The 24185-nt window shown below is 49.1% G+C and overlaps 2 protein-coding genes across 2 annotated transcripts in view; one reads left to right on the forward strand and one right to left on the reverse strand.

The window, feature by feature from the left end:
- Positions 1-6705, forward strand: FAM98C (family with sequence similarity 98 member C). Its single transcript, XM_083369441.1, has 8 exons — positions 1-68; positions 1504-1640; positions 2219-2353; positions 3194-3378; positions 4184-4267; positions 4394-4510; positions 5175-5342; positions 5623-6705. Exons 1-8 carry the CDS (start codon positions 46-48, stop codon positions 5767-5769), a joined length of 996 nt encoding a protein of 331 aa, XP_083225567.1. The 5' UTR covers positions 1-45; the 3' UTR covers positions 5770-6705.
- RASGRP4 (RAS guanyl releasing protein 4) overlaps positions 6672-24185 on the reverse strand; it is a 26053-nt gene continuing 8539 nt past the window's right edge. Inside the window, exons 7-17 of the mRNA XM_083369447.1 lie at positions 21761-21934; positions 21360-21476; positions 20054-20329; positions 18078-18158; positions 17884-17988; positions 15632-15741; positions 13081-13225; positions 11619-11655; positions 10425-10574; positions 9110-9327; positions 6672-7500 (exon numbers count right to left, since the gene is read on the reverse strand). Of these exons, the coding sequence (XP_083225573.1) occupies positions 7369-7500; positions 9110-9327; positions 10425-10574; positions 11619-11655; positions 13081-13225; positions 15632-15741; positions 17884-17988; positions 18078-18158; positions 20054-20329; positions 21360-21476; positions 21761-21934 (1545 nt within the window). The 3' untranslated portion in view covers positions 6672-7368. The remainder of the gene's footprint in view (positions 7501-9109; positions 9328-10424; positions 10575-11618; positions 11656-13080; positions 13226-15631; positions 15742-17883; positions 17989-18077; positions 18159-20053; positions 20330-21359; positions 21477-21760; positions 21935-24185) is intronic.

A 24185-nucleotide genomic window follows, 5' to 3' on the forward strand; every position in this document is an offset into this window, starting at 1 on the left:
TCGAGAGACCAGCGGTCTGGGCGAGGTGGGGATTCCAGCGGAGAGATGGAGCTGGAAAGCGTCCCGGGGTGAGCGGGGGCGGGGTGGGGTGGGGGGGCTTCCGGTGAAGGATTCCGGGGGGGGGGGCTCTGCTCCCGCCTTCCCTTCTCGGCCTGGCCTACCTCGCAGGGTTGTTGTAGAGCAGGGGTCTTCAAACTTGGCCCTTTTATGACTTGTGGACTTCAACTCCCAGAATTCCTCAGCCAGCAAAGCTGGCTGAGGAATTCTGGGAGTTGAAGTCCACAAGTCATAAAAGGGCCAAGTTTGAAGACCCCTGTTGTAGAGGAAGGTTGCAGAAGGAGCCCTGTGCGGGCAGGAGGTGGCGAGGGAGCTCTTGGACTCTTCTGCCCGGGAAGGCCCGACGCTCAGGCCCCGGCAGGCCACAGAAGCCTCTGGACAGGAGGCCCACTCAGCCAGGGAGTCAGGCTCTTCTCCAAAGCCCCTGAAGGCAGGAGAAGAAGCAACGGATAGGAACCAACCAAGGGGAGAAGCAACCTAGAACTAAGGAGAAACTTTCCGACAGGGAGAACAATTAATCAGTGGAGCGACTTGCCTCCAGAAGCTGTGAATGTGCTCCAACACTGGAAGCCTTTAAGAAGACTGGACAGCCAGGGGGGTTGGACTAGATGACCTCCAAGATCCCTTCCAAGTCTGTTGTTATCCTGTTATTCAAGGATTTATGAGTGGTCTCTGAGCTGGATGGGTGACTTTCGGTTGCTTCATTCCCCAGCTCACCAGTGCCAAGGAGGTTGTGGTTTGCACTCTAGCGCTAATAATAATTACGGTAACGATTGTCAATAAGAAAGACAAGAACAGCTGGATAGCGGGCCTAGGGACAGCAGAAGAGATGACAAAGACCTGTCGAAAAAAATCACAAAGTGCAAAAGACCTGCAAATAGATGTAGATCAGGGGTGTCAAACTCGCAACGTCATGTGACGTGTCGCGACATATCGTGACTTTTTTGCCATTGCCGGCAATGGGGTGGGCGCGGTTTCGCTGTGATGCATCCAGCCCGCGGGCCGGCAGTTTGACACCCCTGATGTAGAACAACTATGGCAGAAGAAAAGCAAAGATTGTACCAAGAGAAGAGGTGCTTTGGTTGCAATCCCAGAACATCTGGAGCACGACTTGAACCTCATCGGCATTGACCCAAGTCACTGTCAGTCAATTGCAAAAGGCAGCTTTAACCGGAACAACTTACGTCTTGTGAGGAGACCTTCAAGACCATCAGACAATATCTCCCTCACCCAGGTCCTTGGGAAAGACTCGAGAAGTGGACAAAAATGCCCGATCCAGTCGAAACATAGAGTAACCTCCAAGTAAAACTGCCTTTTGTAATGGACTGGTGCCAATTTTGCCAGTGCCAGCGATGCTCAAGTGATGCTCCAGTTGTTTGGGGATTGTACCCAAGGCGCCTATGACTATCGGTATTGTCTTTGCTTCGTTACTATCGTTATTTGTAGATTTCCATCAATAAAAACCTTCACCCAGGTGGCTGAAGCTGGTGTCTCCAGCCCTCAGTTCATGACGCTCTGCTCCTGGCTGGTTTCAGAGCTCCGAACTCTTTGTCAGCTGGAGGAGGATGTTACCCCGGTGCAGGGTAAGTTCTTGGCCTTTGTGAGAGGGGAAGGGCGGTTTCCATCAGGGCATCGGGCTTTGCGGAGATGGGACTTGGGAATATGTCTCAAGGTACGGGGAGGAACAAATCTGACTGCTCTAGATCATGTGAAAGAACTGAGAATACAAAGAATATGGGAAGGGGGAGGGGCGGGAGGGGAGAAGAGGAGGAAAGAAGGCAGGTGGAAAGGAAGGAGAAGAAGGAAGGTGGGAAGGAAGGAAGGGGGAGGGAAGAGGAAGAAGGGATGGAAGCGGATGGAAGATGGAAAAGCTACAGATGAACAACACAGAAAGGTGAAGAGTGAGCAGAGGCTGAAGGGGAGGTGATAGGAATCTTTTTTAAAAATAATAATAATAAATCATTCTGATCCCAAAGATGCTTTTTCACGAGGCAACGGGACTTTCTTGGGGTTTTTTTTGAAGACGTTCCGTTTCTCGTCAAGAAGTTTCTTCAAAGAAAAACGAGAAAGTCCAGTTGCCTCGTGAAAAAGCACCTTTCGGACAGCTATGACCTGGATGACCGAGTCTCTGATTCTATAAAACTCTATTTCACCCTATCAGGACCTGAGGATGCAGAGACGTTTCAGATCGAAATCAGTGGCCTCCTCGGTGAGCTGCATTGCCCGTATCCTTCACTGACCACAGGGGACCTCATGGCGAGACTCGGCACCCGAGACAACCGCCTGCAGCTTCTGTGTAAGTCGAGAGAGATTGACAGAATTGGTGCACTGCACTACGCCATAGCTGGCTTAGCCGTGGTTGGTGAATTTCAACCCAAGTGGCTCCAAGCAGACAAGGCAGCAGGCCGTCCACCAGGACTTCCAAACTACAAGTTGAATTTCCTGCCCTTATTCTATACAGCTGCTGCCTCGAATGGCTGGTTGTAATTGCCTAGTTTCTTGACAGTTTAATACACACAGAGGGGTTACAATTGGGATCTCAAGGTTTGCGAGTTTTGGGAAAGGAAACGAGTATTCTGAATACTGAGTAAGAACAAACCCACACCCTTCTAACGTTGATGAAGTTACCTAGTTGGGCAATAAAATGTCTGCAAGAAAACAGCCAAGCTCAGAGAGCATCAAGGGTGCCATAGTCCTCCTCCTCTACATATGTTGTATATAGTATGTTTTAGGTGTGTGTCATGTATGTGTTTCACTTTGAGAGCAGGCAACTAAATTTCATTTTTAAAGTGTGCCGTTGTGCCCACAGTAAAAAATGACAAAGATTATCTTGCCTCCTCCTTGCACTGATGATGTTACCTAGTTGGGTAATAAAACGTCTGCAAAAAACCCCGCCAAGCTCAAGAGACCAAAAGGACCTCAAAGTCCTCCCCCTCCCCCCCCTCCCTAAACCCCCCTTCCCTCTAACTCTGATGATGTTACCTTGTTGGGTAATGAAACGTCTGCAGGAAAGCCGCCAAGCTCAGAGAGCACCAAGGACTCCACTATTCTGAATACTAGGTGCTGCCGAGAACCGAGGCCTTGACTGGCCTGTGTCCATCTTTTTTCTTCCCCCTCCTGCTTCCTTCCATTCCAGATTTTTTGAGCTCGGAGCTCCTGGCTGCCCGGCTCCAGGCCAGGAAAAAGGTCCAGTCAGCAAAGCAAGTCGAGAAAAATAGCGAAGCCTTGCGAGAACTCCATCAGATCTGCCAAGCCCTGGGGATGCCTCAGCCAGACCCAGCGTCCTGTGTGGCTCAGGTTATGGAGGACATTGGATCCCAGGTGGGACTGAAGGGGCAGGCAGACCTGGGCTGGGCAGGTGGGGTCCCGGGAGGAGCAGTTCAGCCTCTGTCCTTTTCCATGTCGAAAGGCCGGAAGAGGCCCAGCTGCTTGCCGAGACGAGGGAGGGGGTATACCAGTAGTCCTCGACGTACGGACATCCGTTCAGCGACTGAAGTGACAATGGTGCTGAAAATGGATGGGTTGAGTTGTGGGTCCTGCCAACACTGGAGATTTGTAAGGACAGTATTTGTCTGGAATGGTATAGGGCAGGGGTCTGCGACCTTGACAACTTTGAAGACTGGTGGACTTCAGCTTCCAGAATTCCTCAGCCAGCTGTGCTGGCTGAGGAATTCTGGGAACTGAAGTCCACCAGTCTTCAAAGTTGTCAAGGTCGCAGACCCCTGGTGTAGGGTTTCCTGCCTGAACAGACGGTTGGACTAGAAGACCTCGGAGGTCCCTTCCAGCGCCTGTCATTCTGAAAAAGGTGGTTTGTGACTGGTCCTCGCGCTTACGAGCCCTGGCGACGCAGTGGTTAGAACGCAGAGTTGCAGGCTGACTCTGCCCACAGCCAGGAGTTCGATCCTGACGGCTCTCCAGCTTGACTCAGCCTTCCCTCCTTCCCAGGTTGGTCAAATGAGGACCTCAGATTGTTGGGGGGCAGGGTGTCCAGATGCGACAAATGCTTGGTTTGTCAGTCTCCCGCAGAGTGCTGTATTCCACCTGCGGCCTTAACACTTGATTGTGTTAATAATTGTGGTGTCATCTGCCTTTTTCTCTTTGAAAGCTAACTCCATGCTTCCTTCAGATTTCAGGAGCAATCGCCGCACAGGCGCCCCAGTCCCAGTGGCCGGCACCGCTCCTGAAGGCCCCCTTGACCTCTGAGCAATGGGTAGGAGGGGCCTTGTGTTTGCGGCAGAGGAGGAGGGGTATGTGTGTGTGTGTGGGGGGGTTTTGGTCTGGCGCCGGTGGAGCTTCAGCATCTCTGCTTTCCGCTTCGCTCTCCTTGAAATGCCAGAAAGCGCTGGAGGAGATTCGCCGAGTGCTGGGGGCCGAATACCTGTGCCGAAGACACATGATGCTCACCCGTTTCGACGTGACCATTGCCTCCTTCCACTGGTCTGAGAGGGCCAAGGTAGAGTGAAGCTGTTGTGTTAGCAGCATTGATTTCATTCCGTGACTGACTGATCGATTGATAGCCCTCATTTATTATTTTTTAATAACTCAAGAGGGTGAATGTATCCAACCCGCTGTCCTATTTTCCCTACAGCAACAATCCTGTGAGGTGCTGAGGGAGAAAGACTAGCTCAAAGTCACCCAGCCGGCTTTCATGACCAGGACTAGAACTCACCATCTCCCGGTGATTGGCTCAAAGTCATCCAGCCGGCTTTCATAGCTAAGGCAGGACTAGAACTCACCATCTCCTGGTGATTGGCCCAAAGTCACGCAGGCAATTTTCATGTCTAAGGCAGGTCTAGAACTCACCGTCTCCTGGTGATTGGCTCAAAGTCACCCAGGCAACTTTCATGTCTAAGGCAGGACTAGAACTCACCGTCTCCTGGTGATTGGCTCAAAGTCACGCAGCCAGTTTTCATATCTTAAGGCAGGACTAGAACTCACCGTCTCCTGGTGATTGGCCCAAAGTCACCCAGGCAATTTTCGTGTCTAAGGCAGGACTAGAACTCACCGTCTCCTGCTTTCTAGCCTAGTGCCTTAACCACTAGACCAAACGAGTTGGGGAAGAGGGACACAACTGTCTCAGGATTCTTGTTGTGTTTCTCATCTCTTGTCCTGGCTAGGACCGAAGCACAGCCATGTCCAAAGCCTTCCACCCCTTGCGGCAGTCTTTGCCGGAAGATACCCCGCTCTGCCTTGCCCACCTGCTGGCTGCCCGGGAGGACTTTTCTCGTATCATGAAGACCAGCAGCGGTGCCCTGCGGAGCAAAACCAGTTGTGCTGTCAACAAGGTATGAGCTGGAGGGGACATCTGGGTGACCAGCAGCTGGAGCCGGGTGGAGGAGAACCCTGAGGGGGTTTCAAGCTCTTCAAGCTTAGCCCATCCCCCAATGCCAGGTCATGCTGTTTACTCAGCCGACTATGGTTGGCATAGGGAAACCCTGACTTTACATTTGCAGCTTTGCCTCCAAAGGAATCTTAGAGTGGAGAGGCAGAGGAGGGAGGATGCTAGTATCCTCTCCCTCCCTCCCTCCCTCCCTCCCTCCCTCCCTCCCTCCCTCCCTCCCACAGGTGTTGATGACTGGCAGTGTGCCAGACCGGGGAGGACGTCCAAACGAAATTGAGCCCCCCATGCCCACCTGGGAGAAGAGGAGAGACGGAGGTGGTGGTGGAGGCGGCCAACGCTGGGCTAAACGGGGCAAGAAAAAGAAGAAATGAAGAAGAGGGTATTAAACTGGCTACTGTGGGTTGGCCTGGCCAGAAAAATGAAATGAAAGAAGCCACAGATTCTCACTGAAAGTGTCCAATCCTCAATCTTGCCTTTCTCCAGCATGGAGCCAAGGCAGCTTTAACTAAGGATGTGGCTCTTTATAAGCCAGCTCCCATAATCCAAAGACTATGCTGACTTTAGGAGAAGCGTAATTCTCCTAATATATGGGGAAGGTCAGGGACGAGAGGCTACGTGCCGTACCAGCTCGGTTGCTTTAAAGTTTTGGAAGCTGCTAAGCATGCGCTGCTGGCTTTTTGAAACCCAAAGTCGGTATTTTGTGTTTGGAGTTAATTTCCCCCAAAGAAAATGTCACTCTACACGTCTTGGAACGGGGTGCATAGCTGAGGAAAAAAAGGATAAGTTCAATGGGCTTTGATCTAGATTTCTACTGTAAAAAAAAATTAAAAGATTCCAAACTGGGTATCTGTTAATTCAGAAGCAGAAATGCATAAAATATTGCTGGGGTGGGAGCTATGGTTGGAGGGGAAAGTACCTCTTTTCTCCTTGTTGATTATCTTGGGGTGGGGGTTGTTTTTTTTTCTTTTCTTTAACCTGAGGCTTTTTTAGAGGAGGATGACTAGAACTTTCTTAATGTCCAGTCAGCATATCTGCCAGTTCCCCTGGCTGGGCAATAAGGGAATTGTGGGAGATCTGGGAGACCCAAAATGATCACATGTGAGGATGGCCCAGGGGCCTTTTGTATTTAACAAAAAGCAGGGGGGCGGGGGCTGTCAGGTATTGTTTAAGGATGGGACAAATAGACACAGTTGAAATTTAGCATTCTGGGATCACTAGCGCAGCGCTGATAGTTAACTGTTCTCACTCAACCCAAACTCTTGCTGTGTAAAGATCCTGTTCAAAATAAAACTTTTTATTTTTCTGCCTTCTGGTTGGTTGTGTAGGATTTCAGGCGGGGGAATTCTGGGATCTGAAGTCCACCCATCTTAAAAGCATGCTGGCTGGGGAATTCTGGGAGTTTAAGTCCATCCCTCCTAAAGCTGCAGGCGGTCCTCCCCTCATGGCGAGGTTTTGTTTTTTGCCGTTTCACATTGGACTCGAAGCTTGCCTTCTTCACCTTGTGAGATTTCTCAGGGACATTCCAACAGGTTACTTTTTAGGTTAGGAATATTAATGCCACTGGTATCAATTCTTGTGAGTTGTGGATTCACAAATCCCCAAAACTGCCAGAGCCATAAAATGGGGCAGCGCGTACTTTGGTGTTTTTTTTTTTTTAAAAATACATAATAAATAAATACAAATCTGAAGCTGCACAGTCAAGGGGGCAGATTCGCGCTGTTCCTCCTAGGACTGCAAAGGTTGTTCACAGGAAAGGTCCTCAAGTGGAAATTCAACAGAAACCGCTCGGACAGCATCTATTCCCAGCTCCCAGTTTTTCCTTTTTCTTGCCTTTTTAATTTTTCAGCTTCCTCCGCCAGTCTCTTCTCCTGATCTCCGGCACTTCAAAGCCCAAGGCTTGCATGCCAGGAAAGCTCTCTTAATTACTAGAGTTTGCAGCAGCAGCAGAGGAGCGACCGGAAGAGCTGGTTTCAGATAAACCGGGGGTCGATTTCATACAGGGATCCCGGGCTGCTGGCTTTCAGGAGCCGCCTGTTCTCAGCCTCCAGCTGTGTGTAGCGGTTCTGAAGACACTGGTTGGCGGTGACCAGCCTGTCCCGTTCCTGCAGGTCAGAGAGAGCCGTTTAGAGAAGAACCAATGATATCTTCGCTCAGGGTGATGGGAGGCTGACAGGTAGCGCCGCCCCCCCCCCTGTGTTCCCTGAGCTTGGTGGTTTTCTTGAAGATGTTTTATTACAAGGTTGACTCAGCCTTCTGAAGTCCGTAAAATGAGGACCCTGATTGTTGGAAGCTGATTCTGTAAATCGCTTTGAGAGGTTTGTAAAGCACCGTGAAGCGGTATATAAGTCTGAGTGCCCTTCTTCCTTTCCTTTCCTTTCCTTTCCTTTCCTTTCCTTTCCTTTCCTTTCCTTTCCTTTCCTTTCCTTTCCTTTCCTTTCCTTTCCTTTCCTTTCCTTTCCTTTCCTTTCCCTTCCTTTCCCATCCTTTCCTTTCCTTTCCTTTCCTTTCCTTTCCTTTCCTTTCCTTTCCTTTCCTTTCCTTCCCTTCCCTTCCCTTCCCTTCCCTTCCCTTCCCTTCCCTTCCCTTTCCTTTCCTTTCCTTTCCTTCCCAGTGGTTAGAATACAGTATTGCAGGCTGACTCTGCCCACTGCCAGCAGTTCTGACTGGCTCCTCCTGACCGGCTCAAGATTGAGTCAGCCTTCCATCCTTCCGATGTCACTAAAATAAGGACCCAGGTTGTTGGGGGCAAGAGGCTGACTGTGTAACCCACTTAGGGCTGTCAAGCACCGTGAAGCGGTATATAAGTCTAAGGGCTAAGTGCTACTGCTATTACTCCAACTAGGCTACATCATCAAAGGGAGTGGGGTTGGCTCTTATTTTTATATGCTAGTTTTCATATACTGTTTTGTGTGTGTGTGTGTGTGTGTATGTATACACACACACACACACACACACACACGAGCAGCTTGCCCTGTCGGTGTTAGTGGGAGTGTTCTCGTTGGCTCCTTGATTAGGCTGTCGTTTACTGTTAGCTTGTTTGGCAGTTCCTTGATTGGGGTATTGTTTACTTCCTATAAACAAGAAGTAAACAGTATTTCTTAATACCTCAATGAAAGAATTGCCAAACAAGGTTAACAGTAAATGGTCCAAACCAAAGACCCTTCAAGGCCACTCCCACCAACGCTGACAGGGCATGCTACTAGTCTATAAAAATAAGAGCAAAGCCCACAGCCTTCCTGGCACTGATGCTGTTACCTAGTTGGGTCATGGAACGTCTGCAAGAAAACAGCCAAGCTCAGAGAGCACCAAGCACCCCTCATGTCAACCCTGAGCTACAAATGTTCTCCTTTATTGGTAGGATATATAGGCATTTGTCAATCAAGATACAGGTAGTCCTTGACTTACAGTTATAATGTAGCCTGGTCATAAGTCATGACTGTCAGAAGCTGAATCGCCCAATTTCACAAGCTCTTTTTGAGGTGGACATACACAATGCCACGGTTGTTAAACAAGCCAGTGGTTCTCTTAAGGGGCCAGTTTTGGCCAGTAAATGCCTATTTTCGACCAAGCTGTCGTAAAATGTGTTCATGATCCTGTAAGACATCGCAAACAGGCTAGGGAATTCTGGGAGGTGAAGTCCACACCTTTTAAAATGCCTGGGGGTTGAGAAACAATGAGTTCCACAATGATTTCCCTTGTCCATCTCCTCACCTTTTCCAGCTCTTTCACCAGTTCCAGGAGCTGCTTCTGAGTTTCGTTGCAACCATCCGCCAGCTGTTCCTCCTGCTCTTCAGCTGCTGGGCCAGCCTGCTCGGTCTGGGTGGAGGCATGTTTGACCAGCCGGTTGCCCGGGCTAGTTGACAACGAGAACATGGGACTCTTGCCCTGCTCCCACCTTGGTGGGAAGAGAAACATTTCTTCCTCTGAGCCTGCAAGGTGAAAGAAAGAGGCCGGGTTAGCCACAGAATAGTCAGTCCAGATCTCAGAGACGGGAGATGCTCTTGGGGTGATCCTTGCCTCTTTGGCCAGGTGACTTTTGAAGTGGTTCATCTTCAGGCTGTGATAACCTGGGATGGGATACTGCAGGTAGCAGTAGCCACTTAGACTTATATACCACTCCACGGTGCTTTATAGCCCTCTCTAAATGGTTTACAGAGTCAGCCTGTTGCCCCCCCAAAAAAAATCTGGGTCCTCATTTGACCGATCTCAGAAGGATGGAAGGCTCAGTCAACCTTGAGCCAGTCAGGATTGAACTCCTGGCAGCGGGCAGAGTCAGCCTGCAATACTGCATTCTAACCACTGGGAAGGAAGGAAGGGTACTTAGACTTATATACCGCTTCATGGTGCTTTACAGCCCTCTCTAAGCGGTTTACAAAGTCAGCATATTGCCCTCCAACAATCCGGGTCCTCATTTTACCGACCTCAGAAGGATGGAAGGCTGAGTCAACCTTGAGCCGGTCAGGATCGAACTGCCGAACTGTAGGCAGTGGGTAGTCAGCAGAATTAGCCTGCACTACTGCATTCTAACCAGTGCGCCACCAGAGCTCTCAACAACCACAACTGAGCCCAAAATTTCCATTGCTAAGCAAGACAATTGTTAACCGAGTTCTGCCCCTTTTCTTTGCCAGAGTTGTTAACTGAATCATTGCAGTTGCTAAGTCAATAACCTGGACATTGTTAAGGGAATCCAGCTTCTTCCCCATTGACTTTGCTTGTCCGAAGGTCGCAAAAGGGGATCACATGACCTCAGGACAATGCAAGTGTGCTAACACACATGCCAGTTGCTAAACGGGCAGATTTTGATGCGACTCGGGAGATGGTGCAATGGTCGTGAGTCACTTTTTTTCAGTGCCATTGCAACTTCGAACCCTCGCTAAGCGAACGGTTGGCAGTCCAGGATTACCTGTGCAGGTAAACCTCGGCTTAAGGATCATAAGTTGGGAGAAGAATCTCCATCAACTAAGCAATGTGGTTGTGCATGTTTTGTTTTTGTTTTACTTTTTTAACCCTCAACAACCCACATTACCAAAGCTGGGATGGTGATTCGTGGCCAGCGTGGCTCTGCGTGGGGTGCTGTCGGAGGAGGAGGAGGAGGAAGAGGAAGAAAGGAAGTGGTGACTTTGACACTCCAACTCCACCTGATTCTTGCAGTGTTTGTGACAGATCATGGAACAATCTGGAGAGGATAACCAAAAAAAAAAAAACACCACCCGCAAAAGGCTTTAAGTCAAAGAAGTGAAAAGATGAAGCCTCGCCCCAATGGCTCCTGCCCCGCCCCCCCATCTTCTCCAGCCTGATACTACAACACCCATAGGACTGGGTCAAGGCACTTTTATTGCTTCAGCACTAAAGAACTGCCTAAGTCAGGGGTAGGCCACCTTGGCTCTTTTATGACTCGTGGACTTCAACTCCCAGAATTCCTGAGCCAGCCATGCTGAGGGGAAAGGGAGAGGTTTCCATGCTTGAGCCAGGCTGGCTCAGGAATTCTGGGAGTTGAAGTCCAGGAGTCATAAAAGAGCCAAGGTGGCCTACCCCTGTGTACTTCCCCCCCCCTCCCGAAGCAGGAATGTGAAGAATCAAACTCCAAACCAGGAGCCGGTGAAGTCAGAAGCACACTTAATAATAATTTCAGTTAAGATACTTAAATTTAGGAACTGGAGCAGTGGGGTTGGCGAATTGGTAACAGAGTGTAAAAAAGGAGGTGTTTCGCTTTCTCCCCCACAAGCACATTTTTCCCCTGGGTGTGCTTTGTAATTTACCTCACGATTTACCCGCGGGGTTGATTTACCTCAGGAGGCTCCTGTTTGACTGACTGTCTAGTTGGGTGCATATCTTAAATTTGGATTTGCTTCTATAAAACTACAAGCTCGTGTCAGCCTCTACGGCTTCATTGGGACAGCGGCTGACAATTTCCTTGTGTTGATAGTGAGTGAAGATGAATTTTAGTTATTGTGAGCGTTATTCTCCAGCTTAATATAGTGTCCTGGGCGCTTTTGAGCTCGGTTGTTTTCTGGCAGACGTTTCATTACCAAACTAGGTCACATCATCAGTGCTAGAAGGATGTGTGTGTGTGTGTGGGGGGGGGTATTTGCTAACCCTAACCCCTTTTTTACACCTATTTGCAGCTGTCCCAATTTTTTTGGGGGGGGGGTTTCCCACTTCCTGGGATTCAGAAAAGCAGTTGTACTGCCCCGCAGAGCCCAGCAGAGGGCGTACTCACCCCTACATCTGTATCCCTGCTTGGACATTCCCCATAGCTACAACAGGAAAGGAAGAAAAAAAAAAGGTGGGGGGGTCAGTTTCAGTTGCAAGAACCGCTGGAGACCACATCTGGAGGATGCAAACAGCTCCCAGAGCATCCCCAGCCCATTCTTGCACTATTTTAATGTCTGCCATTGTGCCCGCAGTGAAAAATGACAACAAATCTCGTCTGTTTTTATGTTCATTCGACTTCTTTGTCGCTTCACTTCCCAATTAGTCAGTGGAACGACTTGCCTCCAGAAGTCGGGGGGTGCTCCAACACTGGAGGTTTTTAGGAAGAGACTGGACAGCCATTTTCTGAATGGTATAGGGCAGGGGTCGGCAACCTCGGCTCTTTTATGACTCGTGGACTTCAACTCCCAGAATTCCTGAGCCAGCATAGCTGGCTCAGGAATTCTGGGAGTTGAAGTCCACGAGTCATAAAAGAGCCGAGGTTGCCGACCCCTGGTATAGGGTTTCCTGCTTGAGCAGAAGGTTGGACTAGACCCGTCTCAAATATTACATCTTGATTTGAGAGCTTTCCTTTATTGTTTTTTTAGTTCTTTGCAGTCCCCAGCTTCCAACAGGGTTAGGGTTATGGCTGGGGAATTCTGGGAGTTGAGGTCCACATCTCTTAACTGGCTAAGCTTGGGGAGCAATGTTTTAGAACAGCTTGTGCATATGCAGGGCGGCTAGAAAATGGGAATAAAGCATCCTTGAAGATACTCTGGCCTCAAATCACTCTTTTTCTTTTAAAAAAAATAGTATGTTCCTAGTCCTGATGGAGGCCCTTGAAGGCTGAGAGACTAGCAGGGCTGAGAGTTCTGGAGGGAACTGCTGAAATATGGAGGCTAAAGCATATGAACGGTTGGAGGAATTGGGTATGTCTAGTCTAGTGAAGAGAAGGGACTAGGTGTGACGTGATAGCAGTCTTCCGATATTTAAGGAGCTGCTCCAAAGAAGAGGGAGTCAAGGTATTCTCCAAAGCACCTGAAGGCAGGACAACAAACTGGATGGAAAGTAATCAAAGAGGGAAGCAACCTACTACTAAGGAGAAATTTCCTGACATTGAGAACAGTTAACCAGTGGAACAACCTGCCTCCAGAAGTCGTGGGTGCTCCAACACTGGAGGTTTTTAGGAAGAGACTGGACAGCCATTTTCTGAATGGTATAGGGTTTCCTGCTTGAGCAGAAGGTTGGACTAGAAGACCTCCAAGGTCCCTTCCAACTCGGAGGAGGACGAGGAGGACAGAGTCTAGCTGCGAAATTTCCTTTCTATCACTACTGGCTTTGGGCATAGGTGCCAACTCTGGGCAACCCCTTCGGTTGTCTTTATTTGTAAGTTGTGCAAAAACATCTCTGATGTTACGTTTCCAGCAGTCATTTCTGCCAGTGCAAAATTGGGGGGGGGGTTGTTTATCAGGAAAGGTGCGTAAACTCACAAAGCCACTGCAGTGGTCGCAGAAGGTGGGTTTCTTAAAGCTGACCTCTTGGAAATCGTGCAGGCACCCAAGGCCCAGCTTAGAGAAGATGGCGCAGGCCCTCATGAAATACCCCGAAAGGTCTTCTCGACTCCAGGTTCCTTTCCTGCGATAAAGAGAGAGACAGTTTGGTTTAGTGGTTGAGGTGAGAAACTGGGTGTCTGTGAGTTCTAGTCCCACCTTGGCCATGAAAGCCAGTTGGGTGACTATATAGGCCAATCACCAGGAGACAGTGAGCTCCAGTCCCGCATTAAATATGAAAGCCAACTAGGTGACTTTGAGCCAATCTAGGAGATGGCGAGTTCTAGTTCCACCTTAGGCATGAATGTTCTTTGGGCCAATCAATAGGAGAGAATGAATTCTAGTCCCGCCCCAGATATGAAAGCCAACTGGGTGACTTTGGGCCAATCACCAGGTGACGGTGAGTTCTAGTCCCGCCTTAGCTTGAAAGCTGGCTGAAGAGTTCTGAGGAGCTGAAGTCCACGCCTCTTAACGTTGCCATGTTAGAAAAACCCTAATTTAAATGGAGCACCACATAGATGCTTTTGGGTATAGCTGGTCGCTACCATCCTGAATTGTATGTTTTTTTAGGCCAAGGGTTATTTTCTATCTAGTATTCATAAGCTCCTAGAAACCACATGTGAAAGCATACTTGATGCCAACACCCACTGATTCTTATACCGCAATCTTATTCTTGCAAAGCGTCTCTCCCTATTTTAAAAACATTTTTTTTTAAAAAAAATTTTTTTTGCAAAACGCAATTGGCTATCCCAAACACAGAACGCCTTGGCGACCTCTTGCTTTCTGTCCTATCTCCACGATGCGGCATGCCCCTCTTCCTGGAGTAAGGCAGGGCTAGGTCATCCTTAACAAGCCCTGTCTTGTCCCCTGGTTCCATCACTTGTCGGGATGGGTAAACTCTGTGGCGCTTGGTTGTCTGTTCCTTAGGAGGGAAGTCTGGGGCTGGCTGTGGGAGAAAGCAATTTTATTTTATTTTATTTTTTTTGCTGGTGGAGATGTTTACTGACCCCAAGCTATGGCTGGCAGGAAGAGTCTGGGGCTGTTTATTTATTTATTTATTAGTTCGGTTTATATACCGCCCTCTTCCCAAAGGACTCAGGGCGGTTTACAGGGCAAAATTTAAAAACAATACAATATAAAATTAAAATAAACTTAAATTAAGTATAGCCCCCAAAAGTTAAAATCACAATTTAAAATCATTAAAACCCCTCAGTCCAGGCCAGATAACTCAAAGAGCCAGGTTTTCAGGTCCCGGCGAAACGAACCTCCCTTCAAAATGTTTCCTTCCTACTGTTTGCTGGGCAGCTTGGAAAGAAGAGGGCGGAGAATCAACGGGCATGCCCACCTTGGCTAAATACAGAGAGTCCTCGATTTACGGCCATTCATTTAGTGACCGTTCAAAGGTTATGATGGCACTGAAGAGAGGGACTTGCGACCAGTTGTCACAGAAGCTGTGAATGCTCCAACCCTGGAGGTTTTTAAGAAGAGACTGGACAACCATTTGTCTGAAATGGTATAGGGCAGGGGTAGGCCACCTTGGCTCTTTTATGACTCGTGGACTTCAACTCCCAGAATTCCTGAGCCAGCATGGGGGAATTATGGTCCCCTCATGACTCGTGGACTTCAACTCCCAGAATTCCTGAGCCAGCATGGCTCCCTTTCCCCTCAGCATGGCTGGCTCAGGAATTCTGGGAGTTGAAGTCCATAAAAGAGCCAAGGTTGCCTACCCGTGGTGTAGGGTTTCCCACCTGAGCAGGGGATTGGTCTAGAAGACCTCCAAGGTCCCTACCAATTCTGTTACTCTCACTGTTGCAGCATCCCCATGATCACGTGATCAAAATTCAGACACTTGGCAACTGATTGATATTTATGACGGTCGCTGCGTCCCGGGATCAAGTGATTCCCCCTTTTGCAACCTTCCGACAAGCAAAGCCAAAGGGGAACAGCCAGATTCACTTAACCACCGGGTTGCTAACTTAACACCTGCAGCGATTCCTTTAACGGCTGTGGCAAGAAAGGTCGTAAACTGGGACCAAACTCACTTAACGACTGTCTCACCTAGCGACAGAAATGGAGACGTTTGTTAAGCAAATCGCTCCAATTTTATCTCTCTTTTTTTGCCACCATTAAGCAAATCTCCGCAGTTGCGAGATGAATCTTGCGGCCGTTAAGCGAAGCTGGGCTTCCCCTCTTGATTCTGCTTGTCAGAAGCTGGCTGGGAAGGTCCGAAAATAGCTATCCCCTGACCCCAGGAGGTGGTGACCCTTGCAAACACATGGGGGTTGCCCAATGCCCAGATTTTGACCAGATGACCGTGGAGCTGCTCCATCAACCGCAAAGGCTGCGGTCACCTTGAACAAATGCTTGTGAGTCAACAACTGTCCGTACTCACAGGAGATCCGGGTGGGCCTCAGATTTCAAGGAGACACCCTAGCTTTCCACTCTACGACAACCTGGCAGTGCTTCCTTTCCGCACAACCCCCGTGCTTACCGTTCTCTTTCCAAGCCGTAGAAGGAGAAAGGGAAACTCATGGAAATGCTCTCGAAGTCTTCGTGAGAGATGCTACCCCGTTGGTCAGGATCGTAATTCTTGAACACGGACTGGGGGCGGGGGGGGGAGAGAAGAGAGAAGGCTTCAATCGCAGCCATGGAGATGGAAAAAGTCTGCAGAGTATTTATTAATAGAGGAGAACACGTACAGATCAGGGTTCACCGGTGCGGCCCCTCGGTGGTCTCTCTCATCTTGGTTTTCTTGCGGACGTTTCATTACCCCACTAGGCAACATCATCAGTGCTAGAAGGGGAGGGGAGTTTGTGAAAGGAGGAGGAGGAGGAGGACTGTTGGGTCCTCGGTGATCTTTGCGCTGGGTGGTTTCCTTGCAGGTGTTTCATTACCCAACTAGGTAACATCCTCAGTGTTACAAAGGGAGTGGCGTTCATTCTCTGCTAATATATTCGTCAGGAGCTGGCTGGGAAGTTTACAAATGGTGACCCCAGGACCCCAGGACTGTGCAACTGACATAAATACGTGCCGATTGCCAAGCACCTTAATTTTGATCAAGTGACCATGGGGACGCAGCCACGGTTGTAAATGTGAAAAATGGGGATACGTCGCTTTCCCCCCCCCAGTGCGTTTCCACTTCAGACAGGCACTAAACGAATGATTGTAAGTTAAGCGCTACCTCTAATTTTCCCTTTAGGGGCGATGGCTCAGTTTCCTAGAAATTGCATGCTTTTTATGCATGCAAAATGCACTTTTCAGCTAACGCCAATTTCCGCATAGCAGGTTAAACACGAAAAGTGATCACGAGTCTGTAAGGTGGCTGAAAGAAGCTTTCGACTCTGGGCCTGCCCTATTTCTTTTCTCACCACATCCTCTTTTTTCCCCCAGCCCAGGACCTACATGCTGTTCTCGAGTCCCTCCCCATCACCAAGATTGGGGCACAGTCCTGCATACGTAGTGTAGATTCTCAACACACACACCACACATCTCCTAGGGCTAGGCAAAGCGGTAGGTGCCTTGCAAGTAAAGTTCCTTATTTCTCCTGCCGTGATTTTCAAAAGAGTTGCAGCTCTTGAAAATACAAAGAACAGCTGAACTGTAGTATGAGAGAGAGAGAGAGAAGAAGGGTTAAATACTCCTTCTTTAGCAATGCTGAGGTTATCTGATAAAAGATAACCCCAAACATCTATGCTATTTGTAATGGCATTCCTGTAGATCTCTTGGGCTTATATGTGAGCATCTAAAACCATCATCTGCTAATTTGACACTCTTAGGTAGCGCTTCTCAAGCTGGACAGTGTAAAGGTTGTGTGGACTTCAACTCCCAGAATTCTCCAGACAGCAGGGGGGAAGGTGTTGGATGTGGACCCCTCCCTGCAAACGAATTAAGCCCAGGGATGGTGTTGCTTTTCTCCTCTCTCCGTCACTCTCTCCGTTAGCCATGCACAACCTTGTTTTCAGCAGCATGTTTTATTTGTAGAAGAGGATGTGGTTGGAGTGGCCGGATTTGAGCATCTTCCTTTAAGAGAAAAGGAGGGGGGGCTGGGTGGAAATGGGAGGGGAAAAGCGGGAACTGGACTTGGCCGCTGGGGGGGGGGGCGGAATAATTGAGGCCATAGGGCTGCAAAAGCTGAATGCCAGGCTCACCGACTTGCCACAAAGAACTCACATCATCAGTGCTAGATAGGGTTTGAGAGAGAGCTGATGTCACCTATCTAGGTCATGAAACGTCTGCAAGAAAACCATCAAGTTCAGAGGGCACCAAGGACCCCACCGTCACCCTCCTCCTCCTCCTCCTCCTCGCCAACTCCGGTCCCTTTTAGCACTGGTGATGTTCCCTAGTTGGGTCATGAAAGGTCTGCAAGAAAACCACCAAGCTCAGAGGGCACCAAGGACCCCACTGTCGTCGTCGTCCTCCTCCTCCTCCTCCTCCTCCTCCTCCTCCTCCTCCTCCTCCTCACCAACCCCCCTCCCTTCTAGCACTGATGATGTTCCCTAGTTGGGTCATGAAAGGTCTGCAAGAAAACCACCAAGCTCAGAGGGCACGAAAGACCCCCACAGTCTTTCTCCTCTTCCACCTCTTCCTTCACAAACCCCCCTCCCTTCTAGCACTGATGATGTTCCCTAGTTGGATCATGAAACATCTGCAAGAAAGCCACCCAGCTCAGAAAGCACCAAGGGCCCCACAGCTCAACCCTGAGCTCCATATGTTCTCTGTTCTCCATTGCTTTGATTGTCCTACCTCCACCATCTGCTGGACGTGCTTCTTGATGCCAAGACGGTCCGGCTTGGTGGCTACTCTGGGTGCCCACTCCACGACCACCGGGGGCTTGAATTGGGTGGACGGCTGGGAAGCGAGAAAGAGAGCAGAAAACTTTAGGAAACAGGATATCAGGGAAGACGTGGTCCTTCCTCGGGCCCTTGTCCTCCTCTTACCAGCAGTTTGCGGCAGCGAGGTTCACGAGAATACGAGAGGCTGTAGATTTCCTCCTCTGAGTAGTAGAGATCTAAGGAGAGCTGGAAGGCAAGAAGGCACTTAAGGGCAATGGAAACGAACCATGGACCCTAAAATCTCACGAGTGAGGGGGTCCTTGCTGCTCCCTGAGCCTGCTTGCTTTCTTGCAGACATTTCGTGACCCAACTAGGGAACATCATCAGTGCTAGAGGTAGTAAGGAGTGCTGTTTGCTCTCAGTTTATATTCTGGTGTCTTGTCTTTATGTTCTGGTGTCCTGTCTATGCGGGACAGGGCTGTCTTGGGGATTTTTTGGTTGGATGTTTTTACTAATGGCTCTTTGGCAGTTTCTTGATTGGGGTATTGCTTACTTGATTGTTGGTCTGAAGTTAACCTTGGAATTAATCTATGCTGATCTGGGTGCTGATTGCTGATGGAGAGGTGCTGGAGTCTTTTTTCTCTTATGGGATGGTTGATTGTCTCTTTTGCATAGTCTATAGAGGTTGTTAATGTCTAATTTCATGAGTGTTGGGCAAGAACCTTTGACATTCTGATGACCATAATGGACAAGGGGGCAGCCCCCTTGAGTGGATCAGGACCCCAAGGCCAGCTTTACCGCCGGAGTGGTTCCAGTCCATCTTTCTCCTACATCTTGTCCCCGTCTCCCATCCTGGATGAGTTGTTCGGGGTGACTTCCTCCTACAGCCTCCTGTGTGTCTGTCCACATTACAACACTACAGTCCTTGTCTTAACCCGTGATACTGCTGCCTGTGCCATCTTGACAGGCGGGCTTGAAACTCCCTTCCTTCCTAGTCCACCTGGTGAAAAATAGAGTGGGAAAGATGGGAGTTGTAGTCCAACAGCTCTGGAGGACACTGGGCTCCTGACTGAGGGTTGCAAAGATTCCCCATGGAGGCCTGTAGTCATGCTTCACCCTGCCTGGGTTGCTAAGCCACATTTGCATCACCGTGCTCCACGGTCCTGCCCACACTGGGTGCTGCTAGGCAACCAGGCATCTGGGTTAGGACACATAAGACCCGGCCATCTTTTCAACTGCCAGGCCCCTATTTCTGTGGCAAGAGATAGTGCAGCCATTGGGATGACTGAGTCAACCCACTAGGCCGGCCCTCTTTGCCTGTAGTGGGAGGCGGTTGCTAGGCAACCCTGCAGCTCTTGTAGACTCTCCTCCTGGAGGAGAGGTTTCTAAGCAACAGGTTAGAAGCCTGTAGAAGAGGTGTTTGCCTGTTGTTGGGCGCCGTATCCCAGCAAAAGGCAGTGGGTGAAGGCCTGCCACCCTCTACACTTCCCCTATTTATTATTTATACATAATACAAATTAGTAATATAATAATGTGATAGGCCACACTGTGCTGGTAGGGACTTCTGCAAAGGCCTATTTCCTGATGGAACAATTCATCAATGGAATAGTTTGCCTCCGGGAGTTTGGGGTACTCTATTGCTGGAGATTTTTAAGAAAAATATCGGACAACCATTTATTCAGGATGGTATAAGGCAGGGGGGCCCAACCTTCTGGGCACCAGGGACCAGTTCCGTGGAGAGAGGCTTTTCCATGGATCAGAGGGGGCCTGGTTTCGTGTGCTGCCTGCATCCCCTGGATAGGGCTTCGCTTGTTTGTGTGGGCCGGTTTCTGACATGCTGCGGACCGGTGCCCATCCATGGAGCAGGAGTTGGGGACCTCCTGGTATAACGTCTCCTGCCTTGGTCAGAGAGTTGGAGTAGAAGACCCCCAAAGTCCCTTCTAGCCCAATGACTCTATGAATGCTGGCGGGAAAAAGGCCACATTCTCCAGACATGGGGCCAGATGAACAGTGGTTGACTTTGACTCCAGTTGATTTCCTTTCAAGGCAGCCAACAGGACGTCCTTGAACTTGTCCACCATTGGGCCACCTGACCATCAACCCTCCTAGGTCTCCATGAGTTCTCCACGGGTCTTTCTTACGGTCAGCAGATGCACCAGGTCCTTGTTGGCTTCGAAGGGCGGCTGAGTTCGTTGCCGCAACCGGAATTCCCACACTGGCTCATAGAGGCTCTGCAGCTTGCTCAGGTTGAGACGTCCACCCTCTACACGGTCTGGGAGGGCTTCGTGCAAGGTCACCAGGTCCTTGAGGTGGACTCCCACAATGGGGATTTTGAAGTCCTTGCAATCGGCATAGGCCCGACGATACGCCCCATAGTTTCCGCTTGACGAGAGCAGTTCAGTCATTTCAGCAAGCACCTGCACGAAGGGAGAGGCAGAGTCCAGAAGAGAAAGGGTAAAATCCATTTTTAACCATTGAGCCATGCACCCCTTCTAAAGAACCCCTTTCAAAATGAATTCCTGGATTCGTGGTTTTCTTGGCTTCTGACAAAAAAAAGTCCGTGGGAGAAGCCAGATGCACTGAACACCCACGCACAATTCGCTTAACAACTTAAGACTCCCTTAAGTTTGGAAAAAAAAAGACTGTAAAATGTAAAGGGCTCGCCCAGCCTCCAGCCTCTATAAACAAAAGAACATCCAGCTCTTTAGGGACTTGGCATAAGATTTGCATCTTGTAGACCTGGGGTCTCCAACCGTGGCAACTTTAAGACCTGTGGACTTTAACTTCCAGAATTCCCCAGCCAGCATGGGAGTGGAGAGAATCGGAGAATCCGAATAGAGCTGGAAGGGATCTTGGGGGTCTTCTTGTCCAGCTCTCTGCTCAAGCAGTAAACTCTATACCAATTCAGACAAACGACTGTCCAGTCTCTTCTTAAAAACCTCTAGTGATGAAGCACCCACAACGTCTGGAGGTAAGTTGTTCCACTGGTTGATTGTCCTCACTGTCGAGAAGTTTCTCCTTAATTCCAGGTTGCTTCTCTCCTTGATTAGTTGCCATCCGTTGTTTCTCGTCTTGTTTTCTGGTGCTCTGGAAAATAAGTTGACCCCCCTGCTCTTTGTGGCAGCCCCTCAAATACTGGCACTCTGCTATCATGTCTCCCCTGGTCCTCTTTTTCTCTAGGCTAGCCAAACCCAAGTCCTGCAGCCGTTCTTCATATGTTTTATTATCTCCGTTGCTCTTCTTTGCACTTTTTCCAAAGCCTCAACATTCAACCTTGAAGTCCACCAGTCTTCAAGTTGCCAAGGTTGGAGAGCCCTGTGGTGGACAGTCGAGAGCCAGGATGCGAACGCTGTTATTCTAATTCTAATTTGGACATGGCTACCTTTAGGATACCTCACCAAGACTAAACCTCCTCTCTTTTTCTCCTCAGGAGGATTCTTTCCTTACCTTGGTAACCTCGGAAGGTAGAAGCGCATGGGTCTCCTTGAGGCGAGCGATGGTGCTGTGGCAAAGGCCCCCCACGACTGCCATGAGCGTGTTGAAGTTCTGCAGCTGCCTTAATTTCTGCAATAGGAGGAAGAAGAAGAGGACAATTCATCAGCGGAACGGCTTGCCTCCAGAAGTCGTGGGTGCTCCAAGACGGGAAGTTTTCAAGAAAACAAGTTTTCAAGTTTCCGACGTATGGGCTTTTCAGTGCTGCTAACATCAAATGTTATTGCTTGACAAAGCGATTGGACAGGACGGGCCTCTCCCAACTCTGTTCTTCTCCATTCTATAGGTCTCTTTCCCCCCACCCCCCGCTGCATGGCCCACGCTCCCACTTCTGTTTCTTTCTAGTGGGACCTTACCTGTGTCACACGGATGAACTTGGTGAAGACTTCTGCTCGCTGTTGGGGTGTGGGACGCTTGAGGATCATCACTTGCACCCACTGGGAGATGCTGTTAAACAGGGTAATTGCGCGTTCCAGGGCTGAGATTCCATGAACAGATCCACGCAGCACGTAATTCTGGAAATCCAAGTACTGCCCAACAGAAAATTAAAAGGTAAGAACTGGTCTGGCTGGATTAAACCGAGTCCTAACTTAATCCATGGTCCTGTTTTCCAGTTGAGTCATCAGGGGATGCCACTTTGAAATCACTTAAGGGACACCCGCTTTGGATGTCTCCTTCGCTGATTTTGAGCTGGACGGATAGTGGGAAGGGAGGTCCTTCCACGTTTGTGGCAATGTTCTTGTACGCGTCTAAAACCCTGTCTCTTACGGCCACTGCTTCTTGTTATTACCGCGAAGAGAATGCTCATCACATTCAGCCATAGTGGTGTAGGCTCTCCTGCTTGAGTGGGGGGTGTTGGACTAGATGACCTACAATGTCTCCCTTCCAGCTCTGTTACTATGTTAATCCAGCTTCTCTAACTGTAGGTGGGAAAATTCTACATGTGTGGCAATACATGTAGTCCTCGACGTACAGCCACAGTGGAGGCCAAAATTTCTGTTGCCTAAGCGAGAGATTAGTTAAGTGAATTTTGCCGGATTTTACAACCTGTCTTGCCAGCGTTGTTAAATATATCGCTGCAGTTGTTAAGTTAGTAATGTGGTTGTTAAGCAAATCTGGCTTTTCCCATTGACTTAGCTTGTTGGAAGCTTGTCAAAGGGGATCACGTGATTCTGGGACAACTGTCATAACTATGAGTTGGATCCCACATGTTCGAATTTTGATCACATGACCGTGGGGGAAGCTGCAACAGTCATAAATGGGGGAAAACGGTCTTCAGTCACTTTTATCCGTGCCGTTGTGACTGCGAATGGTCACTAAATGAAGTCAGTCGAGGACGACCTGTACGCTGGTTCCTTCTAGGGACACAGGATACACAGACATTTCAAGGTGGAGAGCAGTACTGGGTTCAAGTGGCAGGCCCAGAGGTTTGCGGTGAGCAAGTAGAACAGGTTCCAAAAATTGCTACCCCAGTTAAAAATTGGGGATAAGCAATTGCTTTCTTGCCTTCCAATTTTTAATTACATTTATATTTGGTTAACTTTTTTTTAAAATTCAGATCTTCAGTCATATACTGTATCCCTTTGGATCACATTCAGGTTTGATGCCAATTCTTGAAAGGGCTTCGGAAGCAGAGGACAAAGTTGTAAGGATCCACTAATGGTCTCCAGGCCATTTTCAGGCCAGTTATATAGGAAGTCCACAATGTACAACCACAATTTCTGCTGTTAAATGAGGCAGCTGTTAAGGGAGTTTTGCCTGACCTTCCCCACCCCCCCGGAGTTAAGTGAATCAATGGGGTTGTTAAGTCAGTTATGTGGTTGTTAAGCAAAGCGAATTGACTTTGCTCGCCGGAAGTCCGGCTGGGAAGATGGCAAGTGGTGATCACATGACCTCCCCCCCCAAGACCGTGATAAGTACATGCCAGTTGCCACGCACTCAAAATTTGATCACATGACCGTGTGGATGCTGCAAAAGTCATTAAGCGTAAAAACCGGTCGTAAGTCACTTTTTTCAGGGCTGTTGTAACTTCGAACGGTCACTAAACAGATAGTTTTTAAGGCAAGGACCACCCGTACAGTCTAACTGCTCACAACTGGAATTCCTCTTCTACAGCCTTCTCCGAAAGGGTGGCAGAATTTGGTACCAGCTGCGAACACAGACAGAAAAGCTCAGAAAGACGCATGCCCTATCTTATGGCTTGATCTGGAATTTCCACTAGACAGGAAATTTCCACATTTCCTGTGAGCCTCTAGATGGTTGGTACACAAGGTCCCGGCTTACTAGTAAGTTTTGGCTGGGCGCTCGGGGGGGGGGGAAGAAAATGTCGTATGTTGTATTAGATATTGGTCTGGTGCTACCAAGGATACAGTTGTCAACAATGCTTGGGGCGTTGTTTGCCAGAAATCAACCACAGACCAGGGAAAAATCAGTAGACAGGATGGCAGCAGTCAGCGTTAACACAACATTTCAATCACCCAAATTGGGCAGCCAGACACGGGGTTGATGCATAATTGCACCCTAAAGGTCAAGGAGGCAATTGCTGTTAAAATGCTTAAAGCAATATTTCTCATCCGTGACCATGGTTAGGATGGGTGGATTTCCCGCCAGAATTCCCCAGCCAGCCATGCTGAGCTTCCCATGGAAGACTGCATTGGACCCCACCACAGGGTGAAATATTTTTCCTTCACCGCAGTCATTATCCTAAAGAACCAGCCAACAATTTATGCCAGGAAGAAGGTCTTGTGGCAGATAAGATAAAGATAAAGGGCACAATGGCGC

This window comes from Vipera ursinii (genome assembly GCF_947247035.1).
Source record: "Vipera ursinii genome assembly, chromosome: 9".
NCBI classification, from domain to species: Eukaryota; Metazoa; Chordata; class Lepidosauria; order Squamata; family Viperidae; genus Vipera; species Vipera ursinii.